The sequence below is a fragment of the Nelusetta ayraudi genome, unplaced genomic scaffold (assembly GCF_046127955.1).
Source record: "Nelusetta ayraudi isolate G7.1 ecotype Tasmania unplaced genomic scaffold, CSIRO-AGI_Nayr_v1 ptg000003l, whole genome shotgun sequence".
NCBI classification, from domain to species: domain Eukaryota; kingdom Metazoa; phylum Chordata; class Actinopteri; order Tetraodontiformes; family Monacanthidae; genus Nelusetta; species Nelusetta ayraudi.
In genome coordinates, this window is record NW_027466053.1 from 2366544 (window position 1) to 2384654 (window position 18111).

The 18111-nt window shown below is 46.4% G+C and overlaps 4 protein-coding genes across 4 annotated transcripts; 2 read left to right on the forward strand and 2 right to left on the reverse strand.

Moving 5' to 3' along the window:
• Positions 1-4282: 4282 nt before the first annotated feature.
• ankmy2a (ankyrin repeat and MYND domain containing 2a) lies at positions 4283-8892 on the reverse strand. Its single transcript, XM_076029032.1, has 10 exons — positions 8627-8892; positions 8041-8105; positions 7508-7646; positions 7315-7413; positions 6645-6805; positions 6328-6542; positions 5451-5586; positions 5227-5355; positions 5021-5150; positions 4283-4880 (listed from the first exon to the last, which is right to left on the reverse strand). Exons 1-10 carry the CDS (start codon positions 8691-8693, stop codon positions 4723-4725), a joined length of 1299 nt encoding a protein of 432 aa, XP_075885147.1. The 5' UTR covers positions 8694-8892; the 3' UTR covers positions 4283-4722.
• Positions 8893-9235: 343 nt separating this feature from the next.
• pkdc (protein kinase-like domain containing) lies at positions 9236-11346 on the forward strand. The gene is made up of 3 exons (XM_076029044.1): positions 9236-9690; positions 10115-10497; positions 10612-11346. The coding sequence occupies exons 2-3, from the start codon at positions 10127-10129 to the stop codon at positions 11201-11203; spliced, it is 963 nt and encodes a 320-aa protein (XP_075885159.1). The 5' UTR covers positions 9236-9690; positions 10115-10126; the 3' UTR covers positions 11204-11346.
• mettl25b (methyltransferase like 25B) lies at positions 11306-14491 on the reverse strand. The gene is made up of 8 exons (XM_076029019.1): positions 14237-14491; positions 13940-14058; positions 13625-13829; positions 13445-13507; positions 13221-13355; positions 12288-13045; positions 11931-12115; positions 11306-11842 (listed from the first exon to the last, which is right to left on the reverse strand). The coding sequence occupies exons 1-8, from the start codon at positions 14336-14338 to the stop codon at positions 11757-11759; spliced, it is 1653 nt and encodes a 550-aa protein (XP_075885134.1). The 5' UTR covers positions 14339-14491; the 3' UTR covers positions 11306-11756.
• A 186-nt stretch (positions 14492-14677) lies between these two features.
• Positions 14678-17880, forward strand: isg20l2 (interferon stimulated exonuclease gene 20-like 2). Its single transcript, XM_076029057.1, has 5 exons — positions 14678-14788; positions 14876-14949; positions 15659-16396; positions 16537-16737; positions 17041-17880. The coding sequence occupies exons 3-5, from the start codon at positions 15794-15796 to the stop codon at positions 17182-17184; spliced, it is 948 nt and encodes a 315-aa protein (XP_075885172.1). The 5' UTR covers positions 14678-14788; positions 14876-14949; positions 15659-15793; the 3' UTR covers positions 17185-17880.
• The last annotated feature ends 231 nt before the right edge of the window (positions 17881-18111 follow it).

The window sequence follows — 18111 nt, forward strand, 5'->3', positions numbered from 1 at the left end:
CGCTTGAAAAAAAACTCACGCTCAAACACACTGTTTCTTTCATTCGTCACACCGGCTGTGCAGTGCAAATTGGGAGCCTTCATGAAGTGAGCATCACCCGGCACCTTATCTTTAGCCGCCGCTATCAATTCTTCTGAGGCCTCGAAGGGAAGCAGCCACTGACAGACATGCAAGAGAGGCTTAGGAATTTGAGCCAAGGTCGAGGAAGATAACGACCTGGCAACAATCAACCCGTGGGGGGTGGAGATGAGATTCATGCCCAGGGCTCGGAAGCAAATCTCTTCCCAACAGATTCATCCGACACACTTCTGACAATACGAAGCTGTGTTTAATTTGTTTTTGTGATGCGCATGTCTCGTCGCTGTAGTCAATGCAAGTGAGTGGGGTGGTGAGAGGCTCTCTCGTCTTCATTCCAGCCGCCCCGACAGAATAAACATATCTCCCACTTTTTTTCCCTTTTTTTTTTTTTTTTTTTTTTCCCTGAGGAAATTCCTCTGCACGAATGAGCGACAGTGTTGCTCCGCTATCGGCTAGGAACATGATATCTTTGCGCAGGGTTGTACGGTGGTAGCGTTGGATGAGGGCAGGCGGCAGGAGGGAAGACAGGCAGGTCCAGGAGAGGGTCCCTCGGGCCTGTAAGAGAAGGATACAGACGATTTGGTGCATTTGAATACTCGTGTGTGAGTGGCTCCTTTTCTCCCTCCTCTGGGGAGTGTGTGTGAGCGTGTGCACCCTCTGCCGTTATCTCTGTCACCCCTGTGCTCCAGCGCATAGCGCTGTTCACACGTTTCTTTACTTGTTTCCTGTCCCTGACTTCTGCTTCAGTTTTCCAAAATAAAAAACACCTTTCATGATCTTTGATGATTTGAATCTCCCACCTGTTTGGGTTTTTCTTTTTTGTAACCTTTCCCTCGGCTATATTCAGTTTATCCTGGAGGTTTCTCAATTCCTCCATACTCAGTGATCCCCCTGCTGGGAAATCATATTTTCCAACCCAAATTTCCAACATATCAAGACAATCTGGACCGTATTTTTTCCTCATGTCGTCCACAATTTGTCCCCCCTGGGGAACTGCAGCAGCCACTTTGCTCTGGTTCTTCCCCATCCCTGTCTAGACTTATTACTTGTAGCTGCACAGGCGTCCCTGTGCCCTCTTTTTCTAAAGGTAGAGAAAAAATTCACCCCTTCGGTACTTAGTCACCAAAGGTTTTTCCCGCTCAGCCCTCACCAACCTTCTTGGATATCTGGTGAGCGGGACAGGCCCGGCCAACGCACACTCTGTACTGGGACTGCAGTGATTCACAATCACCGCCTACCCACACAGAACCGACTAACACATGCGTTCCGTCCTGTACGGGGACCGTTCGTGGACGACAATAAAAAACACCTTGGTCACTGTTATGTCTGGAAAAAGAACAATTACTTCTCACCCGATCTCTGAATCAGCACTTCCCTTCCAGGTTCGCTTGGATAGACGTGAAGCCGATCAGATCCACTCTTAGACTCCGATCCTCTCGTCTCTGAATGCTTGGTTCGAGGTAGAGGGGGAACGAGGAGTTTCCTCCGTTCCTGGTGCGCGGCCCTCGACTTCCCAGAGTTTCACTGACGGGTCTCCAGCTATCCTGTTTGTGACAGAAAAGAGCAACAAATACAACAAATACCTCACCCTGGCGGGCCACGAGGAGAATGTCTCCAGAAAGTTATACAGTGAAACTAACAGATTACACGGGAGGCCAATAATACTTATTTTCCATTACAACCTGAAGTCGTATGCAGCGGTTCATTTCCGACCCCCGGTACGCCGCCGTTACCCGCACCATCGTCAGGGAGCCGTTGTAGCGGCGGTGATATTGGGGACACAGCGGTTGCTAGCTGCTCCAGAGGAGCTATCGGGCAACAGTTCTCCTCACGATACAGGTGAAAGTTTAACTAGTGGTGTCATAAGTAGATATTAAAATGTTAGTATTGCAATATGAAGCCTATAATATGTTCTACTGTTGTTTTTGTACATTGAACATTTAAAAGATGAGCATTTGTCAGTGAATCCCTTCTATTGTCTCAAAATGTATTGGTGGGTGGCGACGGGGATGGACGGAGGGTTGGGTTGGAGGGTCATGTAGCCCCGCCCCCGGGCCCGGCTATGACTTGTTCCAACCACTGCATGCAGGTCCAGCTGGACATACTGGTGCTATCCCAGTTGTCAATGGGCCAGAACCTGGACGGGTCACCAGTTTATCTGGAGGCTGAAATCGAGAGACACGCAAACGACAAATAAACGTTTTTGTGGACCTTAAATCTCTTCACACCAAGAGGCTTCAGCCGGAAAAGCCAGACAGTCTGAAATCTTGTACATTCACTGCAACTCCATCCGACACCATCTGAGTTGTTCCTAAAATATTGACAAATGAGTCAGTGAACTTCAAATTTGCACGAAATTAGGAAAGGAGACGGTGAACGATATACTGTACAAACAGGACAGAATCTTTCTGTTTATGGCCCAATTGACCAGAAAGTGTAATTGATCCAAAACTCTGCGGCACGATTGTTAACTGGAACTAAAAGGAGGCAGCATATTACTCCAATTTTAGCTTCCTTGCATTGGCTGCCAGTCAAATTTAGAATTGAATTTAAGATTCTAGTTTTAACGTACAAAGCTCTTCATTCTCAGGCTCCTTCCTATTTTTAGGGAACTAATTGAACTTTATCATCCTCCAAGAGCCCTTCGCTCTGAGGACTCAGGTCTTTTAGTTATCCCAAATATTTCTAGAGTTAGGTCAGGAGGTAGGTGTTTCAGTTTCCTGGCACCTCTATTTTGGAACCATCTTCCAGCCTCGGTGAGGGGGGCAGACACAGTTAGTTTATTTAGGAGTAGACTTAAGACTTTCCTTTTTCTTAAAGCTTATAGTTAGACTCCATCCACTGTCAGTTAAGCTGCTGTAGGCTTACGCCGTGGAGGGAGATCTTTTGCTCCTGTTACAGGGATCGTTGCTCTGTGCAGGCGGAGCCTCTATCTCTCTCCTCACCCAATCAATCTGTGACTCCGCCTACTCTGTCCAAACTAGCTCTCATTATGCTTTGTATAGTATGCTCGATATGCATGATGCTGCCGCAGTCTCTGTGTCCCCAGCAGGTGATGACCACTCCGCCAGGAACTGGATTGTGCTGTCCTGGGGGTCTTGGTGTCATCGCTTTGACCCACCACCACGCTTAAGACCTGGACTAGTCCTATCGGCAGATTGTCCATCGAGCTAGGCTCTTGCCTTCCAAAGCGTGGACAATTACACTCCACATGGACAGCAGCCTTGAATTAGTTCCTATTCTTTTTGTTTATATCCGTTTTGCCTGGTTGGTGTATCTGTTTTTCACTCTGTCCTGTCTGCCACCCTGGCTCACTCTGCTCCTTTCTCTCTTTCTCTGTCTCCCCTCTATCTTTCTACTTCACCCCAACTACTCATAGGCAGATGATGGCCCTCTGGAGTCTGGTTCTGCCCGAGGTTTCTTCCCACAGGGGAGTTTTTCCCAGCCACTGTCGCATCTTGCTTGCTCCGAGGGCCCGGTTGGTTCTCTCTGATTGTATAAAGGGCTTTGAGACGCCTTTGGCTGTGATTTAGCGCTGTACAAATAAAAGTTTATTATTATTGAAATTCTGGAGATATACTGCCCTCTGCTGGAAATTCCCCTCCACTCCAGGGGAAACCAGAACAACTAGAAAAAACAAAAAAACAAAACCCACTTTGAATTTGCACAATGAAACTTTTCTGAACAAAACTAATATCAGCCTCAGGACAAGTCATAACTTTAACAATTATGCTTGTCGAATTAATGATCTTTAAAAGACAAAAGTTTATGTGATGAAACAGCTCTGTGCTACTTCACACCACAACATTGTTGTGTACACAAATATTTGAAATACGCAAAGAAATCAGGAGAGAAGACTCCAAAACTAAAGATGGCAAATGGGCACTTTATTAAGTTTAACAGCATTCTGGTGCTGCAACAGATGACAGAATATGGAACCCCAGCTATTTCAAATATTTTTAAAACAGTACTTCTCTTCCTTTGGACACGACGTTCCTGTGCTGCAACAAACAACAATGTAAAAACACGGCTGTTTCTGTAAAAATCCTGAGCGTCCTCACATCTGCCCCCCCGCCCCCGGCCCCCACTGCAGGCTAAAAACAAAACTCATGTCAACATCGTCTACATTTAAAAATATACATTTTTTTGGTCGTCATCTCTGCAGCAGCAGCAGCAGCAGCAGCAGCAGCAGCAGCAGCAGCAGCCCCCCTCTCACTTGGGTTGCGTGCCGGGAACTCCGCTCTGATTGGCTGCACGGGCGCACGTTCCTGCAGAGGTCGCTACAGTTTCTTAAGGCAAAATAATTCACAGGTTTCCCCAGAATATACCCAGAATGTCTCCCTCTATCTCACACACACACTCACTCACACACACACACACACACACACACACACACACAAGATTAACAATTAAAAACAAACTATTAAAAATGACAACAAAGACATTCCTTGTGGGACTGCAGTGTCCCTCCAGCTGTTGTGACAGTTGTGTTCTGACAATAAATATGGGTGCTTCATTCCCGCCTGGTCAGGTCTCGGCCTCGGCAGCGGTCTGCTCTCTGGCCGTGGTGTGTCGAGTTGTTGTTGTTGTTGTTGTAGAAATGACGCCTCTCTCTCTCTCTCTCTCTCTCTCGCTTTCTGTTACTCAGTTGTCAGCAGCAGCAGCAGCAGCAGCAATGGGGGCGGGCTCAGGGGTTTCTGGAGCAGCGGCGGCATCTTCTGAGGCAGCGGCGGCGACGCTGCCGGCCTCCACCGAGAGCTCCTGCATGGAGTCGGTGGTTTCTTCAACATCACTGCTCTTCTCTGGAAGACAGAGAGGAGGCAGAGGAGGGGGAGGAGGAGGAGGAGGAGTCGCGATCAGAACGGAGGCTGAAATTATGTGACAAACATATTTGTCCGTTATTTTTTATTTTTTTTTGGTTTATTCTGAGAAGACAAGGCACCTTGGCTCTGCTGCATCCTCAGTTTGGTCGACTCCGCCTCCTGCTTCTCTCGCTGCTCCTGGAGCTTCTTGCACACCTTCTTGTGGGTGAACCAGTGCAACTTCTGGCAGGCCTTCTCACAGTAGATCACCTGCAGCCAGACGGTTGCAAATGGTTTGCCAAATATTCCAGGTTTAAAACGGGGAAAAATAATGAAAGCCGCTCACCATTTTGCAGGCGGAGCATCTCTTCTCCGCCCCCTTTTCCCCACAGGAAGTGCAAAACTCTGCGTCCATGAAGCCCACCTGACCCGTGATGGCCTGGGTCAGCACAGACAGAGCCGTGGGGTCGTTTCCCTGCAGAGATCAGCGTTGGAGAATCAGAATGGCTTCTGATGGACAACCACCACCACCACCACCACCATCCTCAGCAGCAAATCATCTGGACTTACGATCTCTACGGGAGCGATGCTTCGCACCAGCTGCTGCAGCAGCGTGATGTCGCAGTAGGGGAACTTGCGGATGCACTCTCTGATGAACTTCTCTTGGTAGACGGGGAAGCCGTCGGTGTCCCGACCCTTCAGCAGACTGAAGGACAGGCACAAAAAAAAAATCAGAGAGAATCTTTTCGTCATCAGAGACATCTTGGATGACAACCTTGAACACAGGCGTAGGCAAACGACAACCCAGGGGCCATATGCAGCCCCTTCAGACCTGAACTTGAAGAAATGATACTAATTGTAAGTCAGTAACAGCTGTATTTCTTTAATTAATTTCATTAATTCATGTAATCATTTTTTTTTAGTTTTTTTTTTATAATAATTTCAATAAAGAGCAAAATACTGTCGGGGTTCAAAGACGGATATTTTGTACCAACGCTTTGTTTATTTTCAATTGACATCAAAGCACATGTTTTCTACATATCCCATGATATACGTTTTTCCTCCTATGAAGTGGGTCACCAGAACACTCCATCCATCTGTTCCCGGTCCGGCCTCTCTGTCAAATATTAGAACCCATTCTGGCCCACTAGTCAAAAAGTTGGCCCACCCCTGCTCTAACATCTGCAGTCACTCTGCCACGGCTCCAAGGGTTTTGAGTCACAGACTGAAGACTTGCAATTACATGAGTCAGGTGTGATTTGACTATGATGAAAAAATATTTCTTTAAAACGGTGTAATTCCATCAGACAACAGGTCTGCGACTTCAAATCGAGCGACCGACCATAATAAAAAACATAACAGATATGCAACAGAAACGCCATATGTCGTCTACGCCGCAGACCAACCGTCTGCAGCAACACCATGCCCCGCCCCCAGGTGGCATCACCTTTTGATGAGGCCGTCCAGTTTGTCCTCGCGCTCCTTGAGGAAGGCGGCGCACTTGCCCAGCACGCAGCTGATGTAGTGCATCTTCATGGCGAGCACCTCATTCATGTCCTGCTGCTTGATGCACTTCTCGCAGATGAGCTCCATCACCCGCCGACACTTCTCCAGGGCCTCTGCCTCGGCCAGCAGGGGGTTCTCCTTCACCAGCATCACCATCTGTGCATTGGGAATCACAACCATCGTCGTCGTGAATATCATCATCCACTAAGATATGAAAGAAAAACATGGATTGCATCAACTGTAAACGTCAAACTCTACCTTGACTGGGTTGAGGTTGGTGCTCATGATGACCTTGTGCAGTGGTCCGGCCAGCTTGGTCGGCAACTTGGGCTCCTTCTCCAAACCCTGGGCCTTAGTGTAGTAATCCAGCCTGGCTCGGGAGAAGAAGTTGTTGATGACGGTCACACAGTCGTGCTGGCCTGCAGGAGAGGAAAAACATAAACAGAAAACTGTCACTTTAAGAATCAGTGCACCTGTACTGTCATTGAACTTCCCAGTGATGAGTAAATTCCATCCTTCACATCTTCTGCTTCCCCCCCTTTTCATAACTATTGTCACAATTCAAGATGTCACAAAGGGTTGTTTATGAAGGTCTGACAAAGACAGTTTTAGGAGGAAGCTTCATGGGGACTACAAGGGTTTCTCCACTGGGAACTGGAGCGTGTACTCAAAAATCAGTAGAATATTGAGTATTTAAAGTTTCATTGGAGTTAAAACGGTTTGCAAGTTTGTGTTCTTTCATAATGATAATTATACATCTAAAAAAAGAACAAAGCTTTTCTATTTTGCAGGTTTCTTGAAGATCAGAGTTAACGGCCAGGTGTCCCTGGCTGACAAAGACGACGGGTGATCACTCGTCTTTGTGACCCAAGACTGAAGGACACTTGACCCGTGTTTGTGAATGAGCGTACGCCACATCCAGACGCACCCACAAAGGCTGCCATCTGCGCCGCGGTCCTTCCCACTGAGTTGACCACGTCGGTCTCCGCCCCAGCGTCCAACATCATCCACGTGATGTCAGTTTTACCTGGACAAACACAGAGTCCGGCCTTAAATTAGACCATCTTAAGATGTCACCTACTGAATGATAAGCGCGACCAATAAAAGAGATATTTCTATACCAGAGAGGCCAGCAAACATCAGCGCTGTGTATCCGTGTTCGTGCTGGTTGCAGTTGACATCGGCTCCATGTTGCAGAAGCAGTTTGCACATGTCCGCCTTTCCCTTGTAGGTTGCGTGCATGAGCGGACTCATCCCATACTGACAAGGAACAGCACAAAAAAAAAAAAATAAAAAAAAATTGTGTTTTGTGCAATTGCACTGACGTGATGAGGTTACTTTGGTTACGTGACCGCAGATCCACGTCAAGCAGCTGGCTTTGACAAGCAGACAGACAATAACGACAAGCAGGACATGAAGTGCACTGGCTAACAAAGTCCTCTTGTCCAACACATATGTCACAAAGACAAAGGAGAGGCGAGGAGGGCATCATTTCCCTCTGCAATCCCCAATGGGCTTGCTTGAACTCTCAGGAACACAGCTATTTTAAAAGTGGCGGCGCTAAAGGTTGTGAGGGATTTTGACGCATTTAGCCTGTTCATCATCATTATCAGTGACAAACACACTTTTTGAGCACTAATTGCTGTCCCATTACCTCATCCAAACAGTTGACTCGGACATCCTTGCAGCCCAGTAGCCTTGACGCCTCTTGCACGTTTCCTTAAAGACAAAACAAAAACAAAATGTAACATTACTGCAGTGTGAATACATATACACCCACATGTCGTGGTCTGAAAACAGCAGACACATCAGAAACTGACAAACACACTTTTCCATCAATATATTTGACAAGAAGTTTTCGTGGTTTGTTTTTTAGTTTCTACAATCAGTGGATTAAAAAAAATAAATAACGGACGGATAAACAACGCATAAAGAAGTACTTTGAATTTCTGCAAACTGAATCTCCAGTGGTGGGGATGCTCGACAGTGGCGCTAGCTAACTTCTCCCCAATTGAGTGAAATTAGCTAACACTAACGACGTTCAAAGTCCCCGGATAACAACCAAGATAAAATGGTTTGACAAAGTGGTTGCGTATGAATAGAAAAACAACAACAACAAAAGTCTATCACTTCATGATAGACTTTTGTTGCAGATGAAACAGACCATGAGCACAGACAGCCCAGCTGAGCAAAGAGTGCGAGTCTCCTCCGTGGGATTAGCGTTAGCCGAAGACACTTACCTGCCGTGATAACCTCAAACAATTCCTTCTCGCTCGGGGACAAGTCTCCCTTCTTTGGCGCAGACATGTCAGCGTTGAAGAGCTACGACTTAGACTGAAACACCGGGGGTGAAATAATAACACTGCAGGTTATTCGGTAGAACGGACTTTCTGAAGATGTGACAGTGTCGATGGTCAGGCATGGAGGCTAGCTTAAAGCATGTTATCAACCGGGACTATACCACTGCCTACTGACACGGGGGAGGAGGGGTTGACAAAATTATTAAAAAACAAACAAACAAAAACCCCAACAAATATTCTAGAATTTTGAAATATATTGCAGTAAAGATATTAAAATGTTCCTATATACAAAATGCACAATATAATTGGAGCAACAACGTCGCACTCTTTATCGTGATCTAATACCCCCCTCCCATGTTTTTTTTTTTTTTTTTTTTTTTTATAAATCTGAACTACTCCACTCCCCGGAAGTAAGAGTTGTAGGGGGAGTTGACTAATAGGTCCATGCAGTTGACGTTAGATTCTGATTTCTGAAGGTTTTCACGGACCCCGAACTCATGTCATTTTAAACAATGTACTCTGCACCTGAACAGGAAATGAATGAATGAATTATTGTAAATTAGAGGTGGGAACAAAAAATGGCATATGCAGACAAGATAAAGTAACCACTGCTGCAACTTTAACTTATTTCATAATGAGCAAACGTGAGCATAATAGGTCGCCGAATTTACAAACGGTCAATGTTATTTCAACTATCCTGCGTTTGTACTTTTTTTTTCCCTACCAATAATACCCAACAATAAGCTAATAACCCACTAACTTCACTGGTTTCTGGGATTTTGATCGTGAGTTGCTTGAAACTAAGAACAGAAGGAGAAGAAAAGAGACTACGCAAACAATGAGCTCCTTGATGGTGAAAGATTTCACATTTAGACTTTTTCGTCTTTCGTAACAAATCCGCCATCCCACTCCGGCCCAACAGGTGGCACTACTGTCGTTTTCTGCAACGCTCGTCTGTCGATAACACTTCCGGTGTTCCGGACTCCTTAGACATGAAATTGAAGGTAAATACGAGCCCGACTGCAACACTATTCAGTTGTGCTTATACAAAATCGGGACAGCAGTGTTTTGATGACGAGTTTGTTCATTTATTGAGACTTCTTAGCTTGTCTGAATGTGGATATATTTAAAAGAACAACTTGTGTAATGGCGTTTTGACATATTGCATTGCTAGCACCAGTTCAATCAATGCCAAGAAAAATATTTAAGAAGAGTGAAGTAATAATGTAAAAACCGACATACAAATATAAGTAGGCGAGTAGTTGAATGGCAATATTATGTGCCTACATGTGCCACTCCTGCTCTGTGATGTAAATGATCACTTCAGGCAAAATGTAATACAAACTTACAGTATCAAGAATGAAATGAGTTGATTTTCTTCATTATACTAAACTGCGAAAACGTACCCCCCCCCCCCCCCCCCCCCAGCCCTGAGTGGAAATGAAGCAGGAGTACCAGGATCTCGTACTGCAAGCATGTGGGGCTTCGTCCCTTCAGGTGGGCGCAAAGATCCAAACTCTGTGGAGCGGCTACGGAGAGATCGTCCGGCTGCACCTGGAGGGCTGCGAGCGGCCGTCCGTGGTCGTCAAGCACGTCCAGTTCCCTGAGGACACCCAACACCCGGGCGGCTGGAACACCGACCGGTCCCACACACGCAAGGTGAGGTCCTACCAGGTGGAGACCCACTGGTACCAGAACTATTCCACCAACCAGAAGTGTCGGATCCCCGTCTGCCTGGCTGCCTTTTCCCACGGAGATGAGATGCTGATCGTGCTGGAGGACCTGGATGTGGGCGGCTATGACCAGAGAAGGTACAACCACGTAACCTTTAGGAGTAGACCCTGTACCATAAACATTTTTAGGTCTTTATTTTCATCTCAGACTCCAGTGGAGCATCTTCACACCATTGTGATTGTGTTTTGCAGGACCAGTGTGAAGGATGGGGAAATCAAGGCTTGCCTCAGCTGGCTTGCCCACTTCCACGGCCTCTTTCTGGGTGTGGCACCTGATGGCCTGTGGCCGGTCGGCACCTACTGGCACCTGGAGACTCGGCCGGACGAGTTGGAGGCCATGGACGATGCCAAGCTCAAAGCTGCAGCCGCAGACATCGACAGGATCCTCAGCGACTGTCGCTTCAAGACACTCGTCCACGGAGACGCCAAGCTGGCCAACTTCTGCTTCTCCCGGAGCAGCCGGGATGTCGCTGCAGTGGACTTCCAGTATGTCGGAGGCGGCTGTGGAATGAAAGACATTGTGTACTTTCTAGGAAGCTGCATGGAGGAGAAGGAGTGTGAACAGAGAGTGCCGGGCCTGGTGGACTTCTACTTCACAGAGTTAAAACTGGCTGTAAAGACGGACGTGGACTTTGGCGCCCTGGAGAAGGAGTGGAGGGAGATGTTTGCCTTTGCCTGGACAGATTTCCACCGCTTCCTGCTGGGATGGATGCCTGGACACTGGAAGATCAACCGCTACAGTAAACAGCTGACTAGGGAGGTTCTGGGCAAGCTCAAACTGTAATCAGATTGCTCAGATTTCTCAGGATCCTGAAGGGGTTTTTGAGAAACTTCATGATATTCATGGTTGAAAATTCAATTGGGAGAAAATGAGATTATTGGAATATGGTATGTGATATATTAAATAAATATATTTGCGGATGTGCTGCTGAGCCTAAGAAACATGTTTCTGTTATAACTATGCTGCCATCTCGTGGTTATATAGTGAAAAGATCACCAAATTGCTTTTAAAAACGATTTTGTTTAAAGTCAGAGATAAAACACAAAACCTTTTTACTCTTAATAAACGTATCAATTAAAAATATCTTTAAAAATTAACTCTTCACATGCAGCCTTTACAGTGGTTTACCCTGAAACCAAACAATGGCATGGATATAAAAATCAAATGCACATATACATAAAGTGACAAGCATTGCAAAGACACAGAGATCTCCATTTTGCATGTCTCTAATAATTTAAAGTCTAAAAAAGGTAAAATGCATCCAGAAGTCTCCAGATTTTTTCCTGAGCTGCCTTAACTGGTGTCCTCCAAAACAGTCTTTGTGTTTTCCTCCTTTCTACCCAGGAGCTTTCAGTGCCACCAGGACAAAGTTTCTTGGCGAAATGTTTGGGTCAAAGAGAGGAACCAGTTTGCTGTCCACACCTAAAGAGAGACAAGAGTTTTAGTGCCGAAAAATTGCACGGCAGGCGACTGGCTGGTGTCCCAGATGTGAGGTGGGGGCCGGCCTTACCATTCTCCTGCAGGTAGATCATCCGGTCGAGTAGAACCAGCGTCTCTACAGCAGGGGCGAGCAGTAGGGACAGGCTGAAGTACACCACCACCCGACCTTGCTGCTCCAACAGGGCCTCCACCCGTGCAGGGTCAAGGGGTAGGTCAGGAGGCAGGCCCACCCGAGCCAGACCCAGCCGGGCGTACCTGTGAAGGATTTAAGTTTCTAGAACATTAAAACATCACCAAAAGTGAACATCTGGATGAATTCCAATGGTTGTGGTTGGTCTATCATAATGTTTTAGCTGGAGGCCGTTAATATGCTATTTTCCAAAGATTTGAAGATGTGGAATCTGGCTGCGTCAAAGAACTGACTCACTCTGTGAAAGGCAACAGATGGGATTTCTTGATGGTCTGGATCCCTCTCCTGCACATGTCCGGCCTGGTGTCCTTGATGAAGACCTCCAGCATTGCCCGGTAGCAGTGACTCTTGAGCTGCTCACTGTGGTCCCTGAGCCTCTGCGTGTAGTCCTCGATAGCGTGACAGGCCCTCTCACGCGCCACATAGGACAGCTGATGTTCAGGCAAGCCTTGCACCCAGGAGCTCATGGGGTAACCAAACTGGGACGGTGGCAATTCCTGGTCCGGACTTGGTGTGTTGGGACATCTAACTAATCCTGGAGGGTTGGGGTTTTCTCTGGTGGAGATCTTCATGTAGCAACACGCCACAGAAGTGATGGCGCGAACGTGGGGGCAGTGGACGAAGTGGCGGAGGAGGGTGGCGCTGAGGTCACCGCAGGCGTGGAGACCAGTCAGGACAAAGTCTGGATGCTCATACTGGACGTTCTCTTGCGGACCGACGCAGGAGCAGCACGTGTCAGCAGACCACTCTTCCCCAAAGTCTTGAGGCTGAATTTTCAGGTGCAAAGATTTGTGGACAGCATGAGGACATGTGAGATGTTTGGAGGCTCGGAGTTTCTTACAGCTGGGTCTGCCTGGAGTCAGAGGATCATCCTCGTGGACACCATCCAAAGGCTTCAGCTGTTTGATGAAGGCCTCCCACGATGCCCTGGAGTTCACCCAACCGGCCAAATGGCAGGGAGCAGAGTGTGATTCTGGCAACAGTGATGAGCCGCTCTGAAAAAAAAAAAAAAAGTATAAACAGACAATCAATATTTGTGACATTCCTTTCACAAGTCTGCTCCAAGTTTAAAGGTTTGACGGCAAGCTGTGAAAATTTAGTAAGTGATGTGTTTACTGTTCACTTCCTCTGAATTTCTTTAAAAAATTTATGAAACAACAAATCCAAGACCTTCTTCTGCTCCTTCGCCAGGGTCCACTCCAGCTCCCTGTCGAACTTAGACGCCATTTTAACCAGCGTGACATCAGCCTCGATGGTGGTGACCTTCAGCCCCAGACCATAGGACAAGAAACGAGTCAGATGACCCTGTTTGGGGAAAAAATAAAATAAAAATTATATGACAAACTGTCATCCTTTTCATTAGATAGTCTTCATGCTTTGGGTTTGGCTGGTACCTGTCCAGATCCAACATCCACTACTTGGTCGCAGCCAGTCTGCCCACAAAGCTGCTTCACCAGCTGAAAGTTAAAAAAATGATTACAATTAAAATGAAAAAAACAAACAAAAAAAAACACAGATTAAAAACAAACATTACTTCAAAATAAGGCTCTGTCTCCAATTTTTAGACTGTGTACCATTCCCAGTTTGCGGATCTCGTGCTGCTTCTTGGGTTTAACATGTTTCCTGAAGATGTGGTGCAGCAGCGAGCTCTGGTGCCGGTTTTCTGCAAACTCCTCTGGCATCTCAGAGCGTCGTTTCGGCCTGCAGTCTCTGGGAAACGCCAGGGCATGAGCTGTGCTGCGGAACGCCAGCAGGGACAGAGGCCACACCGAAGGATACCTGGCGTGGCGTGGGGGGAGGAGAAGTACAAATGACATGATAGCAGAGAGACACGGAACTATTTGAATGTCTGGTGTATCTGCTGCAGTGTGTCTGTAATTCTCGTGTACCTCCTGTCCCCATTTGTAGCATCCAGTAAGAGGTCAGCTATCTGCTGATATGACAGCTCCTGCAGCGCAGGCTGCCAGCTGATGGGGAGAGTGTGCCAGAGGTTTTCAGAGAAGAACTCCTATCCAAGACAAAACATGCACACAGAAAGAAGTGAATGACGATGGGATGAGATAAAATGAACTTCGTTTGCAGAGTTAACAAGCCAACAAATGCGGTTCCACGTGGAAGCCATAATGGGCAAACACAACCAAATCGCCCCGTGACAGAACCAAACTTCATACATAATACATACGTACTATGATCTGGGAGTCTGAGATGTGTCTGTAGCTGGACAGGAGGCCGGTGAGTCTTTTGGCCATCTCCCTCTGCTGCTCCGCCGACAGACTCGCCGTAAACATGTCCCTCTGGTTGCTGTGAGCCGCACTCGCGACTCGCGTTCGTCCAACACTGAAACGGGCGTTTAAAACGTTCAAGGGAGAAGGAGGTGTCAACACAATGTGTTTCTAAAACTATTCACTGTGTTCAGCATGTGGTTAGCTTGTTGTGGGGTTTTCGCTCACCACTGGTGCGTTCAATAGCCGCATGTAAATTCTGCAACATTTGTCAAAACAGTTTCATTGTGATGTCACATCGGAAACTCTCTAACAATGTGTGCTTACTTGACTTATGTATTTCTGTGGTTCTCTTTCCCCCTCCCCCATAATGTTTTATGTTTTTGTGAGCCCACGCAGTGGCGTCAACTCAACGATATGTCATCTGTCCAACTTCACAGCGGACTGCGAACGCAGCATTAGCATGACCCGGATGTAGTTTGTAGCTTCTCACAGCGTGTATTTAGAGCGTCTCAGGTCTGACTTTAAAAATTTCTCTCTTAGTGATTTCCATGCCATTAACAAATATAGAAACATTCGCTAATGATGTGTAATTGTCCACAGACGACTGTGGTTTCATGGAGACAGGAGATTATGACATGATTCCACGTTTAATCTTAATCTCCAACATAAACAAGGTAGCATTAGCCTCTTTGCTAACACTCGGTGCCATCACAATGCAAATTGAGTAATAATTATTAGTTACTTGTTTATGTGCTTTTTGACATCTCTCTCTCTCTCTCTCTCTCTCTCTCTCTCTCTCTCTCTCTCTCTCTCTCTCTCTCTCTCTCTCTCACACACACACACACACACACACACACACACACACACACACACACAAAAAATCCACGTTAAGTTAATTTTATGGTCGTAAGTTTCTGTTTCCGAGGAATGCCAATGTTAAGACATGCTGACATGCTGTTTTATCCCATGCTCTTTACACCCAGTCAAAACATGGAGGGCGATGATGCTTTTACAGGCTGTCTTCGCTACGTTTTTAATTTGGATGTCAGTAGTGAAAGTTCATGAATTGAATATTCAACCCAATCAGAAACAATCTGCTACTACAAATTTCTACAAACCACAAATCAACTACGATTTATTTATTTGTTTGTTTGTTTGTTTTTAAGTTGCAAGGGGATTGGAGTCGAATTTTAAATGATATAAAATAAATAAATAAATAAATAAAGGATAAAGTCAAATTTTCACCATGAATGTGTGTTTCTCCTGCAAGTGGTTCCACTTGTGGTTCTGCTAAATACGTTGGTGCACACCAGTGTCAAAGAATGTAAAGCTTTTAAACCATGCAAACTATGACAGGCGCTGATGACACTGTTTCTCATGCAGGATGACACTTCGGGCTGGACCACTTTAAGGAAGTGACACTTTAAGGAAGTAAACAGACAGAATAGAGTGATCACTTGTTGTGCTTGACCAAGTGCAGCAGATAAACATTTGCTCTAACATTGACCAGGAAGAAGGATGTGGGAACCGGACATAATGTTGAACTTGGACTGCACTCCTGCTCCACAGACTTCTGCAGGAAACCAAAAGAAGAAACCACGGTGGTTTAAGAGAAAGGGGCAGTTTTCAGAGCGAAAGGTTGTGAATGGTACACCCAAAACCCAACAGGGACCAAGACAGACCCAGCATGGGGGACCTCCGCCACGGCGGCCGGGATCAACTGAAAAGATGTCTTTAGTCAAAACAACTCCTCCGAGCAGCTCAGAGGTGAACCTCACGCCTTCAGCATCCAACCGCAGCCGGCCTTCCCCCATCACCTCAGGGACCAAGGGCACCACCGTCTGTCCCTCAGCAGGAAGTAGCCATAGACCCGCTGCTGTCGTCATACCATCGGGGAACCCCTCCAAGATCCTCGCCATTGACTGCGAGATGGTCGGCACCGGACCAAAGGGGAGTATCAGTCAGCTGGCCCGCTGCAGCCTGGTGTCCTACAGTGGGGACGTGGTTTACGACAAATACATCAAGCCTGCTGCACCCGTGACTGACTACCGGTCCCGGTGGAGCGGGATTCGACCCAGAGACCTCGCCAACGCCACGCCGTACGCCGAGGCCAGGAAGGAGGTGAGGAAACTGGTGTCAAGGAGATAACAGTCATTTCACTTTCTTATTCTAACCCACCAAACGGAAAACTGTTGTGGGGACACAATTATTGACACCGTTGGACAAAGTAACCACAGTCTCCCTGGCTCTCCTGTTGGCAGATCCTGAACCTCCTTGGGGGGAAGCTGGTGATTGGCCACGCAATTCACAACGACTTCCGGGTCCTCAGCTACAGCCACCCTGCGTCTCTAACACGGGACACGTCACGATTCCCTCCCCTCAACAGGAAGGCCGGCCTGGATGAGAAGCAGGTGGCCTCACTGAAGAGGCTCACCAAGGCCATCTTCAACCGGGAGATCCAGGTAGGCTGAGGTCCACTACAGTAATGTTCCTGCACAGATAGAGCCTACTCAGAAGTTTATAAAGGTTCAGTGTTTGACCCACCAGGTCTTTGGTCTTCATTCTTCACTCTAGTGTCAGTGCTTGAAATGATCATAATCAGCCAAAAAATAATCAGTACCCTTTGTGACATCATTTTTTTTTTTTTTTTTTTTTTTTACACCGAGAAGGTTATGAATGTGTTTACATCTACTCTAACTCGGAGATTTCACTTCCAACAACAAACAAAGTAGAACCATTACCTCTGGCCTTTCTTATCCTCTCAGACTGGGAAGCGGGGCCACTCCTCGGTGGAAGACGCCCGAGCCACGATGGCGCTTTACAAAGTAGTGGAGGAGCAGTGGGAGACGGAAATGGCCTCCAAGTCAAAGCCGGAATCGCCTGGACTCAAAGTAACAGTTTGTAGATAAAAACGAAGGTCCGCTCAACTTCTGCAATGGTGCCTCGTTTACGCCATGGACACAGCAAAAAAAAAAGAGACAATTCAGTGCTCACTGTACTGGCACATTATTATCATCATATTTTTCCCTTTTGTTTTCTCGTGAGAGGAGATTTTTCTTTTGAATCCGCCATTTTAGACACGACGACCCCCCCAGCTACAGTTGGAAGCAGCAGGATTCTTGCTCAGGGTGTCTTCAAAAGGTGCTCCTGCCACTGGAGGGCAGTCATGTGCTCATTCCAGTGACAATACTTTCAGCATGGTCACAACGTCTGTAACGCTGTACACCAAATAGAAAAAAAAAACTTAAAAATTTCTGTAAGTTTCTCACTTTTTTCTAAAATCTTTGGTTTCAGGTGAGAAACATCACCACTGTGTTGTCCTTTGAACAGTTAATTATGGAGAAATGTGTGTTTGTGAAACTGCATCAATTTCATGAAGGAATGAATCATCGAGTGACTGTTAATGTGCCATTAAATGCATGAAAATTGACATGATTAATAGACAGATCTATATATGATATACATATATATATAGAGAGATGTGTGTTTGTTTTTATGTTTTTTAAATTTAGCTGCTGGATTCTCAACCAAAGTCTTTGAACAGTTTTGATGTGTTGGTGCAGAACAAAGAAATGGTCATTAAAACCCAACACTTCACAACCTTATGTTTGCAATACTTTTTGCTATGTTTTTGAATCATCTTTCAATTAATGGCAGTTATTGACGTTTAGCACAGGACTGACCACCAGTCTCTCCATCCAGTCTCTCCTCTGCTGTGTCTGACTTGCTGTTCTCGCTTCTGTGTACTGTCTTGCTTGTCCTTGAAGGCAAGCGATTAGCTCTTTGTCCACCGGCTGTGAACTCAACACCAGCACATTAATTATGCAGGCAGTCGT

Coding starts and splice junctions, on each gene's coding strand:
- ankmy2a (XM_076029032.1), bottom strand. CDS start 8,693: ATGTCTGCGCCAAAGAAGGGAGACTTGTCCCCGAGCGAGAAGGAATTG. Junction 8,106..8,626: donor GTTTGAGGTTATCACGGCAG/GTAAGTGTCTTC, acceptor TTTGTCTTTAAG/GAAACGTGCAAGAGGCGTCA. Junction 4,881..5,020: donor GAGGATGCAGCAGAGCCAAG/GTGCCTTGTCTT, acceptor TCTGTCTTCCAG/AGAAGAGCAGTGATGTTGAA.
- pkdc (XM_076029044.1), top strand. CDS start 10,127: ATGAAGCAGGAGTACCAGGATCTCGTACTGCAAGCATGTGGGGCTTCG. Junction 10,498..10,611: donor GGCGGCTATGACCAGAGAAG/GTACAACCACGT, acceptor TGTGTTTTGCAG/GACCAGTGTGAAGGATGGGG.
- mettl25b (XM_076029019.1), bottom strand. CDS start 14,338: ATGTTTACGGCGAGTCTGTCGGCGGAGCAGCAGAGGGAGATGGCCAAA. Junction 13,508..13,624: donor AGATCCGCAAACTGGGAATG/GTACACAGTCTA, acceptor TTTAACTTTCAG/CTGGTGAAGCAGCTTTGTGG. Junction 13,046..13,220: donor TGGCGAAGGAGCAGAAGAAG/GTCTTGGATTTG, acceptor TTTTTTTTTCAG/AGCGGCTCATCACTGTTGCC.
- isg20l2 (XM_076029057.1), top strand. CDS start 15,794: ATGTGGGAACCGGACATAATGTTGAACTTGGACTGCACTCCTGCTCCA. Junction 16,397..16,536: donor ACGCCGAGGCCAGGAAGGAG/GTGAGGAAACTG, acceptor TCCTGTTGGCAG/ATCCTGAACCTCCTTGGGGG. Junction 16,738..17,040: donor TCTTCAACCGGGAGATCCAG/GTAGGCTGAGGT, acceptor TTATCCTCTCAG/ACTGGGAAGCGGGGCCACTC.